Raw genomic sequence first — 18,693 nt, forward strand, 5'->3', positions numbered from 1 at the left:
AGGCAGCCCAAGTGTGGGTTGCTGCCAGAGGCAGATTTATATACAGGCAGTTGTCTGTCTGTCTTGCTGCAGGACTGCCTTGATTAAAGCTGCTTAAGTTGATTGTGAAATTGCAGCCTAAGAGTCTAGTTGTCTTAGAGGCCTAAGACATATCTGCATAATGCCTGGAAAATGTTAAGAGTCTTAATGTTTCTGGATGGAGACAGTTTTTGATGGGACTCTGTAGGGCCACTCTGGTAAGGTTTCATCATTAAGATGTTCAATGATCATTTTCTGTCAGCTCTAGCAAAACCAACTTTCCTAAGAAGTTTTACTATAATAAACCTTACAAAGCATGTTTCCAGGTGTTTTTGAGAGAAGCACAGAATTACCTGTGCTTTTTTTCTCATTAGAGGAGGACTTTGTTCTGTTTTGCCGCTTTGAGTTGGTAGGTGATTGCTCATTCATCTGTTTGCTTTATCCCTTTGAGATGTGGTTGTGGAAGTACCTAGAGGCTGAAATCAGGATTAGGACCCAATTTGCTGTGGTCCCACGAACTGATGTGTAAAATTACAGCTGCGATCATATGGCTACGAGAACCCACGTGCTGTTTGGATGAGACCTGCTTCCAGACAGGCTGGCTGTGGCGTGGCCCCAGATTCAGTGGTGGCAGGTCATCCCTGTGCCATTGAGTATAAAGGTGTGAGGTGGTTTAGCTAGCTGTCCTGCTGATACCCGAAATGAGCAGTCTCTTTCCTCTTCCTCCTCCTCCCTTGAAGGGCTTTGCTGCTCTTACCCCTCTTGCTGGGGCAAATCTCAGCCATTCCCTGCTTCAACCTAGAAAGTGCTAAGGTTCTAGTCCGGTGTTGGGAGGCAGCTCGAGGGGCTGTGGGAAGAGGAGGGGAAGTTAGAGTTTTTCTTAATGAGCTTTTTATGGCCATGTTCAAGCTGTTTAATCAGAGGAGTCTTGAAATTAATGACAGATGTGTTTTCCAAAGCTCTACTGCACATGTGTTTAGGTAAAATAAACAGTGCTAAATAAGCTGTGCCACCACTCTGGGCACTAATAAGCCTCCTGACTGATACCAGAAGAATACAAATAAATAGTGCCTTTGACTGCTTCATTGATAGGCCGCTGGGCCTTTGACCAAGCAATTACATCTCAAAATGCACTTCTCCAGGAGCTAAAACATGAAGTGATGTTATTTAAAAAACAAAACAAAACAAAAACCAACAACAACAACAAAAAATAAACCAAACAAAAAAACCCCCACAAAAACCAACCCACACAACAAAAAAACAACCTGTAGGGTGTCCCAGAGGCCGATGATTGACTTCAGCTTTTATTAATTCATCTGCAGTGCATTTGCTAGAGCTTTTAGGGTTTAATTGAGGTTAAGAGGTTGGAATCTGTGGTAAACAAAAGAATGGCATATGGGCAGTCTGAAATTGTGTATCTTTAAGTAAGAGCATTCCTTCTGGCCACTTGTTTTCATAGGGCAGTTACTCTTGCCTCACAACTTTTTTTTTTTTTTAAAAAGATGTAAACATGCAGTGCTAGCAAGTTAATGATTCATTATGTTTTATCACATCCTAACATACCTCTGAAGAAGAGAAGCCTGGTGTTTAACCTCCCCCTTCAGATTAAGGATATTGCTTCTTTAACCTCTTACCTGCTGTGATGGACTCCACCAGCTCAGTTGCTTTAAAACATAAGAAAAACACCTTCTCCCCTTCCTTTTTCACTTACTTGCTCTTGGGATCCACAGTTCTCTTAAAAATTCAGATGAACAAAGCAGGTGTGAAACCAGAGGAAAAGCTTTCCAGAAGCTGTGTTTTATAGAGGCTATGGGGAAGTGGGATTCAGTTTCTTCAGTTAAATGTGCACACAATTTTCTGTGGATTTCATGGTTGCTTCTTTGTCCTATTTCCAGTTCTGTTATGAGCCACATGAACATCTTTGCTGGATGTGATCTCCCCTTGCAAGTGGGAATGTGTACTGGCTAGTGCAGCAGTTTGACAATTAAGACAAACCTCCTTATGTTGGAAAGCTTGAGCTCATACTCAGGTCTTTATGCTGTTGATAAAGCTTACGGTGCATATGACATCAGCTGGTAATAATAATGGCGACCTGTTGCCCTCGAGTCATTCTGTAGACATCTGTAATTTATATACAGCTGTTAGTAGTGTGTAGCCTGGAGCCTAAGAGAGCTCATCAGTATAATTATATCGATAAGAGAGGATAAATCAAAGTTTTTATCTTAATATTTCCTTTAATATAAGCTTTCACCTGTCCCAAGAAGTCAAATGTGTTTTTCCTGCTTGCTTATAATTTAGAGCAATCTCCTTTTTAAAAATTCCTAGTTCTTGTTTGATTAAATTCTGATTTTGAAAAAAAATAATGATAGCTTTTAATAACCCCCTGTTTAATACAATATAAATGCAATTTTTATGTACTTCAGTCTCATAAGAGATGCTCTACATAAAGAACCTGTAGCGGAAAATGCTTTATTGAGAAGCACTGTGTATGCCAGCTCAGGGAAGGAGGTGCATGGAACAGCTTTTTGTACTTGCAAAAGGACACTTACAGATCTTTTTCTTGTATTTGATTTAAAAAAAATATTAATGTTTGAGCATGGAAATGAAGGGAGAGGGGTAAATCCAAGTTCCTTTTTCTGTAATGTACTTTGTTTTCCCATGATGGCTTGCTTCTCCCATCTCCCACACAAGTTTTATTCTGCAATATTTTACCCAGAAACAGGGCAAACGTGACTTTAAATACCGGATGCTTTTAAAACTTGTACCTAATGTACACATGCACATGTGTTAGCGTAGCATGACCTGCTTCCTTGCTGCTTATGATCCCTCATCCTTGAGTTCATTTTGGAGGGTGAAGAAGCCCGTGCATCCCTTCACCGCTTGTCCCCCGGAGGTGTGCTGTGCGGTGGGCGAGGGTAGAGCTGCCAGAGCCGGTGCGTTTGGCTGGCGTTGGGTTTGGCTGCCCTTGCTGGGGTACGTGCCTGGCCCCAGGGGCGTGGGGGGGCTTTGCGGGCAGGCGTTGGCCAGCAGCACCTCTGTTGCTGTGCTGGTGATGGGTGTTCAGGTGTTGCTGGGGGATGGGTGTCATGCCGGGGCGACTTTGGGGAAGCAGGGGTTTGGCTTGCATCATCTTGTATGGGGATGGAGCAGACCCGGTAGCTGGTCGGTATCTTGCTGGATCAGGTCTCTGCCGGTGTTCATCCCTAACTTGCCCTCGAGGAGTGTCTCCCCTTCCTGCCAGATTTTGTCAAGTGCCACAGGATGCGTCCTTGCCCTGGAGAGCATCAGAGCAGAGAGGGCTGTAAATAAAATGTCACAAGTTGCTGAGGAAACTGTGTCTAACCTAGCTATAAGGTGATGATGATGTTGACTACTGTGCTTTTGGGTGTGAACGGAATTACTGTCTCTTGTTTCTGTTACTATCATAACTTCAGCTCTAAGATGCTTGTGCAGGTTGGGCTTAGCCCTTGGGAGGAGACTGGCAGGGCTCATCTCACAAAAAGTATCATACAATGTCTCAGCCTTGTGAGTTTATGTGTTTCCACCTGTTCTTTTGAGTTGAGGTACAGAGCATTTGGGGCAGAGGTTTCCCAGGGACTAGGGGTGGGCTGAGGGGGAAGACTGCTCAGATTAAGTCCTCTGCACTGACGTGTGCCTGCTTGATGGCTCACTGAAATCTCTGCTTTGGGCAAGAGCGAGGTACCTGGTTGAAGGATGGGGTGCCTCCCCCTCTCTGCTGGGCATTTTTGGGAAGTGATCTGTGGTGTCATCTGCCTTATCACTGTATGTGTGTCTCAAAACCTTGAGCCTAGTTTGTTATTCTAGGGAGTCCTGATTGCTTTATGGTGCTCTCCTGGGACTCCCGAGCTATTTAAAGGTGTGCCATGGGCCGCTCTCAACACCGGCATGAGCGAGGCACTGATGCTCTCACCTTCTCGACAGGTGCGTGGGATGAAGGGAGCCTGACACCCACCCGGAAAGGAGACCCTGGCCCCCGCGGAGCTGCCCACCATGAGCAGGGCACTGCTGGCAGGCAGGATGCAGCCAGAGAGCCGGAGTGTCTGCGTCTTCCTGCCCACCCGGGAGCAGCTCAGCCTGGTCGTCGGGGTGAGTGGCCGGGAGGGAGGCCTGGAGCTTCCGTGAGTCGCAGCCAGAGTTCGGTTTCTTAGCCCCCGTTGTTCTCCCAAAAGCCTGGTGCCAGTCTGCTGACCGAAAGGCTGTTAGCCAGTTTAGGGTAACTGGTGGTCCATTTTCTAATCGGGCAGCTTCAACTCATTTGCAGAGTTTCTTACAAGTACCGGTTGTGTTTTTGGACAGGGGGTCCCCTCTGCTCTTTTTCTGTTGTTATTTATTTTTTATTCTCTCTGAGTGTTTTTGCCACTGATAATAATCTAGCAATTTTAAAAAAAATTGAACCTGAAATGCCTTGATGACTTAGCAAGCATGCCCATTTGCTCTGGCATTTTAGCTATTTCTGGTTTTGATAGCCTGCAGATCTCTTCAAAGACTCTAAGGCAGAGTAAACAGCCATTGAGGGTGGGGGTTTTTTCCCTCTGAGTACTTGTACACACAAAAAACAGAGGTAAGTCACTTCATTTCTTTGATCACCACTTCAAATACCCAAGTGTGTGTGAGCAAGTGACAGCAGAGCCAGGTCAGCTGGCAGCCCAGTGTGGCACGGTGTCCACCATGGTGCGGTGCCTCTTTGTGCAACGCCGGCTGCTCCTTGAACTTCTGAGGAACTGAACTGACGGAGGCACTTCACGTTCAGACAACAAGCTAGCCTCAAAGATAAGTGCTCTCTTGTGAGTGTGTGCCTGCACTCATATGTGGGCTGGAGAGGTTTTGCTTTGTTTTGATTTTTTTTTTTTTTTTTTTTTTTTACCCCTCTGGGATGGGGAGGGGGAGAAGACAGTTGAGGTGAACTGTTGTTTTAAGCACTTGATTGAAACGGTGGCTTTTGAAACTATGCATGCTAATCTTCAAAATCCATGTAGGAATTTTCCTACCTGCTGTGCTTAAGTGTGGCATCGTTAACTGAAGCAACCACAAGGGCTGGATGGAAGAAGACTTTAATAGCAAAATCTGGGGTGCTCTGCTTCTAGGTTACGGGTTCAAACGCAGCCCGTCTACTGACCCAGAAGGGTTTTGTGCAAGCCACAAAACAATGATTTAATTAAGTTCTTGGCAGCAGGTGCACGGCCCTGGGTAATGATCTGACCCTAAATCTCACCTTCTTACAGTTTGTATCTGGGAGACTAAAGACCCGAGATAGCGGCGCCCGCCCCGCCGCGGGGAAGCAGGAGGGCAGTGTGCCCGCGGGGCTGGTGCCGTCACCGCTCCTCGCTGCGCCCGTCCCTGAGCTGGGCACACGGCTCTTCCTCCACTGCCGGGTCACGTTCCACCATATTAAGTTTTGGCAGTGCTCAGACCGTAAGGCAAATCCTGGATACCTGCAGTTTATCATAAAATCATGCAATCATTTAGGTTGGAAAAGACCCTTAAGATGATCGAGTCTAACCATAAACCAAACACTGCCGAGTTCACCACTGAACCATGTCCTTAACTGCCACATCTGTGTGTCCTTTAAATACGTCCAAGGTACTTGGTAAGCATAAGAAATGGTCTTTTGCACGGAGCGCTGGCAGGGATGGAGGGAAAACACTGTGTACCCCCAATTCCTGCCTGCTGCCACTCAGAAAAGTCGGGGTGCCTTGAGCATTGCTGCCTTGTCCTGCAGAGGGGTCAGTGCAACAGCACCCCTTGGCAGCCCTTTTTGAAGACCTTTTCTCTCCTCATTTTTGTTGCCTCTTGCTTTGGTGGCTGGGAAGTTGGGAAAATACATATGTGGAGATGCTTGTGTGTGAAAGGGAATAGCTGCCTGGGCAAAACATGAGCCCTCGATGCACAGTTGTGTCCTAATTGCATAGAGAGTGAAACATGACCTGTTACAGCTGGGCAAGTCACCAAGACCAGCTTTTCATTTGGCTTCTGTCTTTACCACAACACCCCTTCAAAACAACAACAAAAATTAAGATTTTTGCATCTGCAAAGACTTTTTTTTTTAAAGGAACATCAAGGCAATTTTCTAGTGATGTTGGTAGAACCCAAATTTAATTAGCACAACCACATATGATACTTTGCGCATTTATTAGAATAATAATGCCACTACTTAAGATTTCCAAAGCCTTTTAACCTCTTCAGTGTGGAACGCAAATACTAAACAAGCTTGCAGCTCGGTGAGGTAGGTAGGAATGGTTATCCTTCCAGCAGAATAAATTATAGATCCTTCCTGTGATAAGCACAGTGTTTATGCAGGTAATTGCTTTCTCCCCCCTCCCATATAAATTCTACCCTTCCAGATAAGAGTTTACCTATAAGTGTTTTATGTGGTTGCATGTAGATTGAAGCCTGCTCTTTAAAATGGATTTGTCTTATGCCCTTCACAGATAGTGCTGTTGAAGAGAAGACCAGTAGCCATTTTAAAGTCTTTTCACCCATAATTGGGTATTGCTTAATTAACTTTTGGTGTCCACCTTTCTGGATGATTAGATGAATTTGAGGGGATGGTGAGGAGGAAAACTGTCTTCCTGGGACCAACTGCTCAGGAGGAGAATCAGAGCTGTGAGGAGAACTAGTGGGTGCTGCAGCTCACCAGCCGCCCCAAGGATGGTGAGGCAAATTGGGAGGTTTCTGCTGGGGAGAAAGGACATCAGAGCACAGAGCAAAGCAGTCTGCCTTGCTTCAGGCAGCCCCGGTGGGGAGATGGACTATGAGCACTGGGGAGCTTAAGCTGGCTGTGAGTGAGAATGGTGCAACTAAAAGTTCTATCAGTTGTACCAAAGATCTTGGAGTGGTATCCAGTTTGTTCAGTTTTGTTTACCTGCCAGCATTGTGGCTTGTCTCTGTAGTAGTTTTGAACATGTTGATCAATATCAACTAGTTTTTATGATTAGGTTTCTGAAAATTTTCTGGGGTGGCAGCAGCTGAATAAAGGAGACATCTATGCTAGCAAAGCTCTGGCTGCCAAAGAGGGGAGCAGGGCAGGCAGCCACCCTACCTGCACTTGGGTAGTTCAGAAGCAGCTACAGCAGGTGTTGCTCCTTGACAAGGTACTGGAGGAAGGGTGGGAGCAAGAGCAGAAACTTTTGGAGGGGAGGAAATTTGGTGAGGTCCTGTGTGTTGGTGAATGGCAAGCGTAGGTCTGAAGTCATTCAGTTGTTCTGTGAGCAGGAGAGCTGATGTTTTAAAGTGTACGGACCAAGAAAAATAAGAGATAGGTAACCAATACGTGTGAATATTTGCACACAGAATGACCCTGGAGTAGCAGTTACCTCTGTAAACTTGCCCTCGACTTCACTTTGGACTAAATTTCATGTGCAAAGAAGCCCTGAGTCTGACATGGGGCAAAGCTGAGTATCAGGGGAAGGAATGACTCATGGCGTGTCTGGGATAGAGCTTGGCACAGGAACCACACGCAAAGGGAGAAAAGGCCAAAGAGAAGCGCACAGATGAAAAATGCAAAGGGAATTGTTGGTTGCTTTGAGCAGAAGGGAAGGCAGGAGGAGGGAACAACAATTGCAAGTGTAATCAATATTGCGTAGCCTTGAAGGCTGGGAGTAAAACTTGATACAGAGGGGAAGTGCCAAAAGGAGAATGGACAAGGTGGTAGCTTGCATACCTGCTGTGCAAGAAATCTGAAAGTCAGTGCTTTAGAGCTGAGTGTCACAAAACGTTAAAGTGCTCAGTTCCCTAGATCGAAGCATCTTAAAGCAGGTTTTTCTTCCCTTAGGCTTGAAAGCGTGCCACTTAAACTGATCTAATCATATAGCTTTTACATAGAGTCCTGTGCTCCCAGTGACTCTTGTATGCATGTAACCATTCTGGCTAGGGGTAGGTCACCTCTTCCTTAGTGAGCTTTTCCCAGATAGGAGAATATGCTCAGAGCTTGCTTCCTTGAGGAAGGAGGCAGATCCGTGCTCATCTTTCCCTTCGAACTGTGTGTTCTTGGCAGCTGAGCAAATACTGCATTTGGGTGTGAGACTGTAAGGGTACAGTCTCACACGGAGACCCATAATAAGACCCAGATGTGGTTTTGGGTTTTATTAGAACGGTGTACTACCTTCTCCCAAAGCACATATATGCACACATGTGTGTATTGGTGTAGGGCAGGTTTCAAAGCTTCTGATAAAGCACTAGTGAGTGGTTGGCTAGTGATGCCTTGTCAAGTAGAAGAAAATGAGTACTTAAATGACCTCCAGTTTCCCATTGTCCATGTCTAGTGACATGCTACATCCTGGGGTAGGGAGGGGAGCGCAGCTGGTTTCTGGGGAGTGTGGCATGCCTGCACTAAAAGGGTTTGAAGAATTATGGTGGCAATTAGTTTGATGGTGGTGATTAGTTTGTAGGAGAGCTCAGTAGTCGACTTCTGCCAAGTCACCTTTGCTGCTGTGAAGGTAGTATGGCACAGTCCTTCCCAGGAAGGCTGCTCCTGCTGCCACTAATCTTCATCATCCAGCAGTGGCATGACCAAATTCAGAGGTTCTGGCCCATTTCACAGCTGCAGCTGGTAGCACCCAGGGCTGATCTGAGCTTGTCTGTGTTAGTGGTGTTCTGCTCTGCCTACCTGCTCATGCCCAAAACTCCTTCCCCTATGCCTCTGAGGGTTTGGGGGTGGGGGTGGGGGGGGGTGGTGTTGGTTTGTACCTGTGGTTGTCTGTCTGTCTGTGCTCCTGCAATGGGGCAGGGGGAAATGAGGCTTGGGGTGGGAGGATATTGAGCGAGGACATTTTCCACTCATAGCACACATCCAGGTCTGCAGGTGCAGGGAGGCAGAATCACGCTCTTGCTGGAGGAGCCCGAGCAGCCCCGCTAGAACAGCCCGTTCGGTAGCTGTGCCCAGTGCCACGGCGTGCTCCCACCCCGTGCCGGGCTCCCAAACACGGCCCCGCCGCCGGTCCCTGCGGGAGCGCGTGCCGGCAGCTCTGCCGCCCTGGTGCCGCCGCGGTGCGCGCACGGCGTTACGGGGAGAGGGTACTGGGAGGTCTCGGAGCGGCATGGAGATGGGCAGGAGCTTATAGGCCTTTGGTGACAGCTTCAGAAGATGAAGATGTTAATTGCTGTGCGAGCAGAAGTCAGCAGGGGACAGAGCAAGCTCCTCTGTGTGCGGTACGGAGCAGCTTCCTTCATCTCTAACCCACAAGTGAATTCTGCTCAAACCGTGCAGTCTTGGGTTTCTTTGTGTACTTCTGGTTTTAGTTCTCTTGAATGAAAGTTTTCTTTTTTGTGTTTTTTTTTTTTTCTCTTAATATTTCAAAAAAAAAAAAATATCTGTAAGAGAGTACTATTTTCATTTCTGTAATTACAAACACACTTTTTGTAAGAACATCTATAAATAGCTTGCTCGGTACTGCATAAAACTAGGGCTCCAGCAGCCTTCCAAAATCTTATACAAAGATGCCAATAAATAGGAAACTTTGAATTCATGTCTTACTGAGCTGAGCCACTTTGCACTGTAAAGGAAGGAGAATGACACATTGATTCTGTGATCATAGCAATAATATTGAAAACAAAGCTTGTTCTTTGAGGGTTTGGGGTTTGTTGTTTGTTTCTTTGGGTCCTTTTTTGTTTGTGTGGGTTTTTTTGTTTGTTTGTTTGTTTTTTTTTCCTATGGTACTCAAAAATATATTGGTCAGTGTAAAGAAGGGGGATTGCTCCTTCCAGGTGTGTGAACCATTTGTAACGCTGGATTGGTTGTTTCTTTCAGGTCAAAGCCACTGGACAGGAGCTCTTTCAGCAAGTCTGTGATTTAGCGAAGATTAAAGAGCCTCACTTCTTTGGCCTCAGCATTGTTAAAAGTAAGCAAACTCAATGCATGGAGCAAATGACTTGGCAAACGTCCACAGACCTGCTTGTGTATTTACAGTGTGTGCATATATACACAGTGGCCGTGCCCGCGGGGAATTTGATTGTAATAAGGTCACAAAGTATGTAGATTATGCACAGGCTTCTCGGAGCTCTTTTGATCTTTGGTATGTGGGCAGACAAATTGGGAGAGGGGGGGGCTTTTGTTCTGCTCCTTTGTTCTAATGTTCCACCTCTTTGTGGGGTTTTCTTTCTCTCCTCTAGCTGAGTTGCTAGCCAACATATTTGTCACTGAATTCAAAACCATCCGCAGTTGAACAGGAGGTGAATTTTAAAAGGACTTTGGGGCTGGAAGTGTTACTTATCTTCTGAAGTCACATGCAAAGATTGTGGCACCAGGGGGAAAAAAACTCAAGTGGTTTGAGGGGACTGAATGCATGCATGGGGGACACTGGGTTTTGAAATACCACATGGGAAATACAAAATTTATTAGTCCATGGGTTGAAGTCCAGACTGCTTGGTTCTATGGCTCAGTATTGACCAGGGAACACTGTAAGAAGATGCCTTAAAGGAGCAAACTGATATGAGATATTACATTTCTAGGGTGGTGTGTGCATCGGCACCCTTTCCCCCCCATCCCCCCCCAGCTCTTATTAATTAGAAATGGATCTGTTGTCCTCCTTATCCTGCTTTCCCACATTTCCAAAAGCATGGAAAGAATTTATCTTCCCTTCAGAACTTTTCTCAAGTGTGTTATTATTTACTACTGCAACTCTACATACTGTTTCATTGAAATGAGAATAGTCTTTTGAGTCCTTCTAAATAAGGTTTCTTTTGCTTCCTTATGAGTATGTGGGATAAAATAGTTTCTTTTAAGTTTACTTGTCTCCTTTCCTTTCCGCTTTCATTGTCTAAGAACTTTTGCTTTTTTTGAGCACAGCACTCAAACTAAGACCAGCATAAGCTGTTAATCTCCATAAGGTTTGTAGTTTCCAAGAGATTCCACCACTGTAACTAAACCAGTAGCTAACAAATATATCTGTGCATTTAAACCAGTGCAGTCTTTTTTTTTTTTAACGTGAGGAAGACCTGAATGCTCTTAACATTTTTCACAAATCGACTGTGTTTCTGTGATTCCCCAGCATCACCACCTTTTTATAACACCAGTTTTTGCTTTTTCCACTTGCAGGACATCTTAGGTGCAACTGGAGCTCCAGTTCTCCCTGGCAAGATAGGGCAATTTCAATCCCATTTTCTTTGAATTAGGTGCTCTTCTCCTGTTCACCTCGTGTTTCTTTCACTTTTTTTGCCCTTCATATCTATCTTGTTCCATACTTTCTGTACCCTGCTTTTTCCTTCCCTTCCACCTTTTCTGTGGAAAAGTTTCCTTCACCCTGTCAAGCACAGGGGCTCTGGCTTCAAGATACCATATTGTTGCAGATGCCCTTCAGCCTGTTGGAAATGCAGTGTAACTATCCCAACCCAAAAAGCATAATAAAGCTGTGCTGACTAGACCTTAAAGTATATTGCCCATAGCTCTAAACATAAATAATCTTTTCAATTCACAAGTGTTCTTCCTTTTCAGAGCAGCTAATTCTTCATGAATCTCTGAGGAAAAATGTCAAGGAAAAGAATTGCAGGAGCCTGGTAGACTGAATTAACTTCTCTTTTTTTGTTTTGTTTTCCTGACTATTCCTCACTCCCGCTCGCTGTGAAAAAGTGTCAGCAGTGAGTTTCTCAGCCTGAATGGCCATCGCCACCAGGAAGGCTGCAGCCTTGAGAGAGAGAGCAAACCTGGTCTGTTTGTTATTGCTTCCCCTGGTCCCTACCTTTAGTCTGTGAAAGTCCATTAAGCTGCTGACCTGAGCCTTGTGGTGTGGGTTTTAGGGTTTTCTCTATTTTGTTTTTAAAATAGCACCAGGTTTATTACTGCATAGCTGTAGCAAGGGAAATATTTTGTTTTCTGTTCCCCAACTTGATCTTCTCCCCACCTTGTTTTGGTCAGCAGACTGATGATCATCCCCCTTGCTGACAGTGAGCTCCTGCTTCTATTGCAAAAGTAGCACTCTCCATCTCTGGCATTTGGAAGTAGCCTTTAAGGCATTGCCTGCTTTTCAGGGATTTGTGATTTCACAGTGAGCTATCAGCTCAAGAAAGGGAAGCAGTCAGGTCAGGTTGTGGGGAGGCCCGGTAAGTTTTGCATTGCCCAGGGCTGTCATGTGGGTACTTAAATCAACCTTCTTGGCCAGGCAGCAAGTCAGTGTATGTGCGGTAGAGGCTGCAAAGGGAAGTTATGGGGCTGGTCTGCAGCGCGATGGTGGGTTAGATGTCCAAAAACTGGAAGGAAGCCTCTGTTTCACACCAAAGTATTCCTCTTCTGCATCATGGTTTCACTTCTGTGTTACAGCTCTAAGATGTCATTTTTTAAGAATCAACTGCCCTGTTTTGATTAGGGTGTATTTCCCGGTTTCTTATTGTGTGTTTATTTTTGGCAGTCTGATGCGGCCACATGCAGTCCAAGGTATTCTAATCTACCTGCATCCGTTACCTTGCTGCTAATTTGTCAACAAAGCTCTGACTGTCAGCCTTGGCAAGAGAATGAAAATTAAAGGATTTCTACAGAACTGTAACCAATCACACTGGGTGGATTATCTGGATTAGGAGCCCATTTGACCTGCAGACGTTGTACATATACACTAATGCTCTGCTGGTCTCATAGTATGTGTGTGAGGAGGGGAGAGGTTAATCATAAACAGAAGTTTAACCCTTAAGTGTGGCAAAAATGAGAACACCACAAAGGACCATGCAACCTGCAAGCGTGAGTGCTGTGAGATCTAAGCTGTAGGTTTTGGAGTGTGTCTTTCAGCATTTATTGCCTAAATTCATTGCCTTCACTTCTGACCTACAGATGCTGAGAGTAAGCTTCAGGATTTAAGGTAATAGTAATGGTGGCAGGGCAGAATTTTTCACTCCTACTCTTGAGCTTTTTTAATTCTTAAGATGAAAACTATTTTAACCAACTGTATTTGGGGGTGAAAAAAGCTTGAGTCTGTAAGAAGTTGATCACTTTGAAAATTGAGTTCAGGAGTGTATATTAATGGGAGGCCGTAGTGGCACAAAGCCTGGGACATGCTGCTCTTCTATTTTTGTCACAGATCATCAAGCAGGCTATATCATGCATGTTCCTGCTGCTGCTGAAGTGTGGGTTTTGTTTTGTTTTTTTCGTTGTAGTTTGCTCAGTGAAAGACCCTGCAACCCTGCCGGGTTCAAGCTGACTCCATAGGCTTCAGCAGCTGGGTCTTGCATTGCAGCTCCTCCTGCAGGGTCAACCTTATCTAGTGCCCTGTGGGAGGCTTCCCTCTCTTTATCAGAAAGTGTATGCAGTGACACAATTCAGTCTTCTAAAACAAAACTGATTGTCAGCAGACAAAGAACAGCCAGGCCTCCTTTGTTGTTATAACCCAGATACCTTCAATCCTGAATTTTGGGATTCTGCTTTCTAGGAGCAAACCTTGCTTGACCCAAGCAGATGGAAGCCTTTGACTGGGAAGGAGCAAGCCTGCAGCTCCTACACCCTGCCATTGTCTCTCTGTGTCCTCTTGGCAGTTTCTCGGGCTGGCTTCCCAACAAAACCAAATCCCTTTGCTTCAGCTCCCCTGCCTCGAGAATAATCCTTCAGTTTTTACAGCTGTGACTGTTCACCTTGCCAGACCCATGCCTCTCAGCACATGCTTAGCAAGGAGCTTGGTGGCTAACTCTGCCAAGACTGCTCCGTCTCCAGTTCACTCTTCTGCATCTGTGTATTCTCCAGTACTGAAGTTCATGAATGGAATCCGTATTATCTTATATTATGTGGGTATCTATTAAAACAAAGGGTCTCTTAAGAAGACAAGTGACAACAGAAGTTCTCCAAAATACCCTCTGACAATTTCTACACTCCAGTCCTTCCCCATTATCTGCCTTCCTCAGCTTCTGCCTCTCCTCCTGTAAATCTGCTTGGATAGTTGTATCTCCCTTAGGAATTTCTTCTACAATCTAACCTAAGATGCAGCTCTATTATAATGACTTTAGTAGCCCAAAAGAGTTAAATGCAATATAAGAAAAACATGTACAGAAATGTCCCACCTTAAGGGCATTGCAGGGGTTCAGGTGTTTAAAAAATATATAGTACTCCTTGGAAGTACTTGCATGGCCTCTTTCTAGGAAAGGACTTCTTTGCCTGTACCTGCTGTCAGTTGTTTCTCCTTCAGCATCAGTACAATATCCAGCCAAGTGCTCTCCTACCTGGAAATTGCAAGAGGTTTGTTTGCTCCTGGCTGAGAAGTGCTGGAAATGGTTTTGCAGCTGCTCTTGTGCAGAAGAATCCCCCGTGAGACTGCCAGAAGTCCAGAGATCTTTGCCTGGGCATGCCTTGTTGCTAACTGTAAGATGCCAGTGTAATATTCCTGCAGTACCTATCCATCGTCAGGAATGACTGAGCCTTTATCTCCATCTTCAGACCTCAACAGTTCCTAACAGCCCCATGACCTTGAGCTTCTTGATATCTCTTCTTTTCATTGTTCCCTCCATATACCTTCTGTCCATCCCAGGTAAAGTGACCTCAGCCAGGACCTCCCTTGCTTTACTCCCAGCCTCTGTTGTGGTTCTTTCCTTCTTCTCTTGGGACACATGTACTTTCCAGCTAAAGCTAAAATCACAAGGTTATCCTAAACGAAGTTCTTTTAGACCCTTTAGTAAACTAATTAACCAGGTATTGAAAAGTGGACAAGGTTCCTTTTGACTTGAAAGGGGTGACACCAGGAGCATTGAGAAATTATGTAGAGGTGGTGGGTGGAGATGCCATGTGGATAGTGATGTTCCCAGGCCACCAGCGCTTGCAAGCGTGGGGAGCTCCACATGCAAGAGGAGTGTGTAGCTGGCTCTTCTTCAATAAACAAACAAAAAAAAAATGCTGGTATTCAGGGAAGCTAAACAGGTTATGTGAGGTCTACAGCATGTGTTGCGAGGTATTTATGAGTGCTGTTTTTTTAAAGCTTTAACTCTCCCCTAACCCCAGCACCCCTCTGTTCTGCTTCCAGTCGCTTTTCTGTTGCCTCTCAAGGGAAATAGTGGTGTTGCTGTGAGGCTTCTTGCAGCATCTGGGAGAAGTTAAGCGCTATAACCAAGGATAATTTTTTTCCCTTCTCTTTAAGGCAGAAAATGCTTGCTACATGGAAGTTTGGCTTTGCATTAATTAATATTTTATTTGAATACTAATCTTCTGGACTGACTAAATAGATATTATATTAAAATATACTTGATTTGACCAAAGGAGCTAATGGGATATTCCTGGCTGCCAACGGGGCCTGAGCTCTGCTTTTTGGTGGGGCAGGATTTGCCTCTGGAATTTCTCGGTGCTCCTAGCCCAAACCAGGCACAGGAGGAAAACAGATTATTGGCCTTCTCCATTACTTACCTTTTCTGCAGTGAATTTACCGTCGATAAAAAATGGAATGGGGAGGCACTGGTTAATGCAAAATAATGGCTTTTAGAGTAACAATGACTCAGAACTGATTTGAACCTGTATTACAGTCATAATTTTCTATTCCAATTTTCCCTGCAGTGTAAATCAGTGTAAACAGTGCCTATTGTAAATCTGCATCACTCAGTGGAACTGTGTCATTTTTTTTCTGACTGGAGACCTGGCCTTTTTTTTTTTCCCAGCAATGCGTGTCCCATATTTGCTTAAATATGTAAGTGTGTTAAGTTAATTTTGCAGAGTAGGAACACTTGAATGTTTGCATTTCTGGTGGCTGCTTAATTTGAAGTGAGACTTTTACTGCACAAACCTTCCATTTCATTTAAGGGCTCTTAAAAGCTGAAATTGGGAGAAATGTGTAAATTGCATTACTGCAAACTAACTGGCTGTCCAGATATGTTTCCTGGGATTGCAGTGCCCTGGTGTGTTGTCAGGTCTGATATCTGTATGCACATACATAAAGGAACCTTTTGAGAAGCTGATATGATATATTTTTAAGCTCACTGACAGTGCTGAGACAAGACTCATGAACACAGTGCCAGTAGTTGCTGGTGCATGTGTGGGTGCTTGCATGCATGCGTGCTTCTAAGCCAGATTCTTGGTACTTTTCAGTTGTTGTCCTTCAGCTGAGGCCAGTGAAGCAGTGACAATTTGTACCTGCTGAGTATTCAGGCCTGCTTGGATCCACAGATTGGACACGTTCTTCCCTGGGAAGGCAGCCATTTGTGTGTTTCTGTACTGTCCTTTACAGTACCTCTTTGAGGTGCTGTAATTGAGTGCCCTCATCTCTGTTACAGGTGCTTGTTTTCAAACCAGGGGCAGTTTTAGCGTCTGGCAAAAGATCTTGGAGTTTCACCATTAATCCAGTTTAAGGGAAAAAAAAAAAAAAAAATCAACCCTCAACCCATGTAGAGCTGGGGAGGGAAATACCTCTTTGTTTTTGTAGATGCAGGTTGACATTCCAGGAATATTAACTTCATTAAGGCAGGAATGCAGTGTTGCATTCTTGCACGGGAGGGAGGATGGGGAGGATGCTGGGCTGGGGAAGGGAGGAGCAGAACCCCCAGGGACAGCTGGTACATTGGGGTGTCTTCCTTCCACCTGGCTTATTCTTGGGGTTTATGTGACCCTCTCAGTAGGCATGACAGTGACCTGGAGTCCTCAGGCTCAGCATCTGGGCCCTCCCAGAATCATCTCTCTAACCTAATTCACACAACAGAGATAAATAGGTAACAAATGGCTTTACTACAGTGGAACTGCTCTGTCATCCTTTTCCCCTTTCTGTCCCAGTATCTGCATGCAATGGGATGGCTTAGGGTGTATCAATGTGCTTGCTGTTGCATCTTTCCCTCGTGGCTGAGGAATAATGCACGTATTTCCTTAAACACCTTTGGGCACAGGATCATTCCTGAGCGAGAAGGGAAAACTGACCCCACAGCTTGTTACTGCCGTGCAGGTTCCCTACCCTCTTTACAAGACGGCAGCGAAACGCCGGGACTGCCAAACCTGTGGGGGACTGGGTGCCGTGCTCATGTTATCCTGCTCCTGACGATTGCTGTGCAATTGCTTCCTAAATGAGTTTTTATTTACTTTTTGAGTAAAGCTTTACAGGGAGACGCTTATCAGCTTGGCAGCTGACAAGGGACAGACAAGTCCAAGAGATGAACCAAGCCCAAGCCATCTCTCTCACTGACTAGGACTTCTATCAACCTTTTCAAGGCAGCATTATCTGATCTTAATGGACATAAGAGAAGCAAGGGCTGGGTTGGGGCCAGCATAGCCCCCCAGCTGCCCTACCTTGCAGGCATACGTGAAGAGACAAGTACAAGATGCAGTCTCTGTGATGCTAAAACCTCTTCCTCTCCTTGTCAAATCAGCAAAGCAACTTCTGTATCACCTTGTGTGCTGCAGCACATTTATTCCCACCACTAAAATTCGCAGAATTTCTCTACAGCAATTTCAACAGTGCTGTTAAATACTGTGTTGTGTATATACATGTGACATGTCAAGCAAAGTGGTAAATAGTAGTATATTAAAATTACAGGAGTTATCAGTACAGTGCAGGAAAGACTATCATAGAGATAGAAACAGGACTTTTTGGGGATTGTCCTCTTTATTTGTGTCCAGTGCTACTGGTATTTTATACCTGTGGCTTCCTGTTAGTGTGGTGTGGGGACCAATTCTGGTTAGGACCAGGTGTGATTTCTCTCACTTGAGGTAGGAGCTGAAGGAGGTGGCAATAGGGAGTTGTTTTACTTGCTTGTTTTTTAAAAGCTTGTAAAGGAAATATTTGCTGTATCTGCCCCTGTAAGGAACTGGAATGATCTGGGAGGATGGCTGTGAGGTAGCTCACAGCCCCCTTGAATACCTGCTGTAACACTGGCCTCTGCCAGTCCTTCCTCTACTGTGCAGACACGAGTGCAGGCACTCATTTGGTTGTAATCTCCATTGGAAAAAAAATTCACCTCTATTCTCCTCTTCCTTTTTTGTTTTTTAACATCAGAAAGCAAATGCCAGAGCATGGAAATCTGGGCTGGTCTTCAAGGGCTGAAAGTTGTTCTGTGAAGGGTTCTTTTTTTTTTTTTTTTTTTTCTCCTCCCTCTTTTTTTCTTTCTCCTTTCATGTCCAAGGAACAAGCTCTTCAACTTGGCACTTATGTCACCTGTCAAAAGACTTTCCTGGGCAAGACCAAAGAGTATAGGGACTGATCAGGTGAATGCGCTAAGCTGGCCTTGCCCCTGAAGCCTGAAACACCTGTCAGGTCTTTCTAAGGGACTTGAAAAGGCTCAGGGAAAAACCTTCCACTGGCTGAGTTGTTTGGATTTGATAATTGGGAAGCAGCTCTACAAAACACTGGCTTTGAAAGTAGCATAAAACTCTTTCAAGACGATGTGCTGTCCAGGCTGTCTCTTGCTCACCCTCAGCTGTGTGGAGAGCAAGTCCTGGTCCTCTGAGGCAAGCCAGGTTTCCCTCCCTTTCATTCATCTTTCTGCTCTATGGAAGAAGTTGGGTATGAGCAGAAGACAATGCCAGACCTTCTGAGGAGGGCATCTAGGTTTGGTCCTTCTCCTCCTCACCATTTCAGAGGGTCTCATTCATATGTAGAGGGTGAAACCTGTCAAATACCTGACTCTGGTCACTTGCTTATGTCACATTGGCCCATGGTGCTACATGATGGTGGAGTGGAAGTTTGGGTAGGGCTTGCTTCTTTAATAATAATAAAAAACCTGAATCTGTTAAACTGACCGTACAATTAGCTTGGTAAGGTGATGTTTTCGTTCTGTAAGTGGCTT

The 18,693-nt window shown here is 45.0% G+C and overlaps 1 protein-coding gene across 4 annotated transcripts in view; it reads left to right on the forward strand.

Annotated features, from left to right (window-relative positions):
* FRMD1 (FERM domain containing 1) overlaps positions 1 to 18,693 on the forward strand; it is a 43,710-nt gene that overhangs the window by 6,371 nt on the left and 18,646 nt on the right. For all 4 annotated transcript variants that reach the window (XM_032996936.2, XM_032996938.2, XM_042796182.1 and 1 more), the window contains exons 2-3: positions 3,961 to 4,125; positions 9,785 to 9,875. In XM_032996936.2, the coding sequence (XP_032852827.1) occupies positions 4,030 to 4,125; positions 9,785 to 9,875 (187 nt within the window). In that variant the 5' untranslated portion in view covers positions 3,961 to 4,029. The remainder of the gene's footprint in view (positions 1 to 3,960; positions 4,126 to 9,784; positions 9,876 to 18,693) is intronic.

The sequence above is a fragment of the Tyto alba genome, unplaced genomic scaffold, assembly GCF_018691265.1.
Source record: "Tyto alba isolate M040663 unplaced genomic scaffold, T.alba_DEE_v4.0 Super-Scaffold_22, whole genome shotgun sequence".
In the NCBI taxonomy this organism is placed as follows: domain Eukaryota; kingdom Metazoa; phylum Chordata; class Aves; order Strigiformes; family Tytonidae; genus Tyto; species Tyto alba.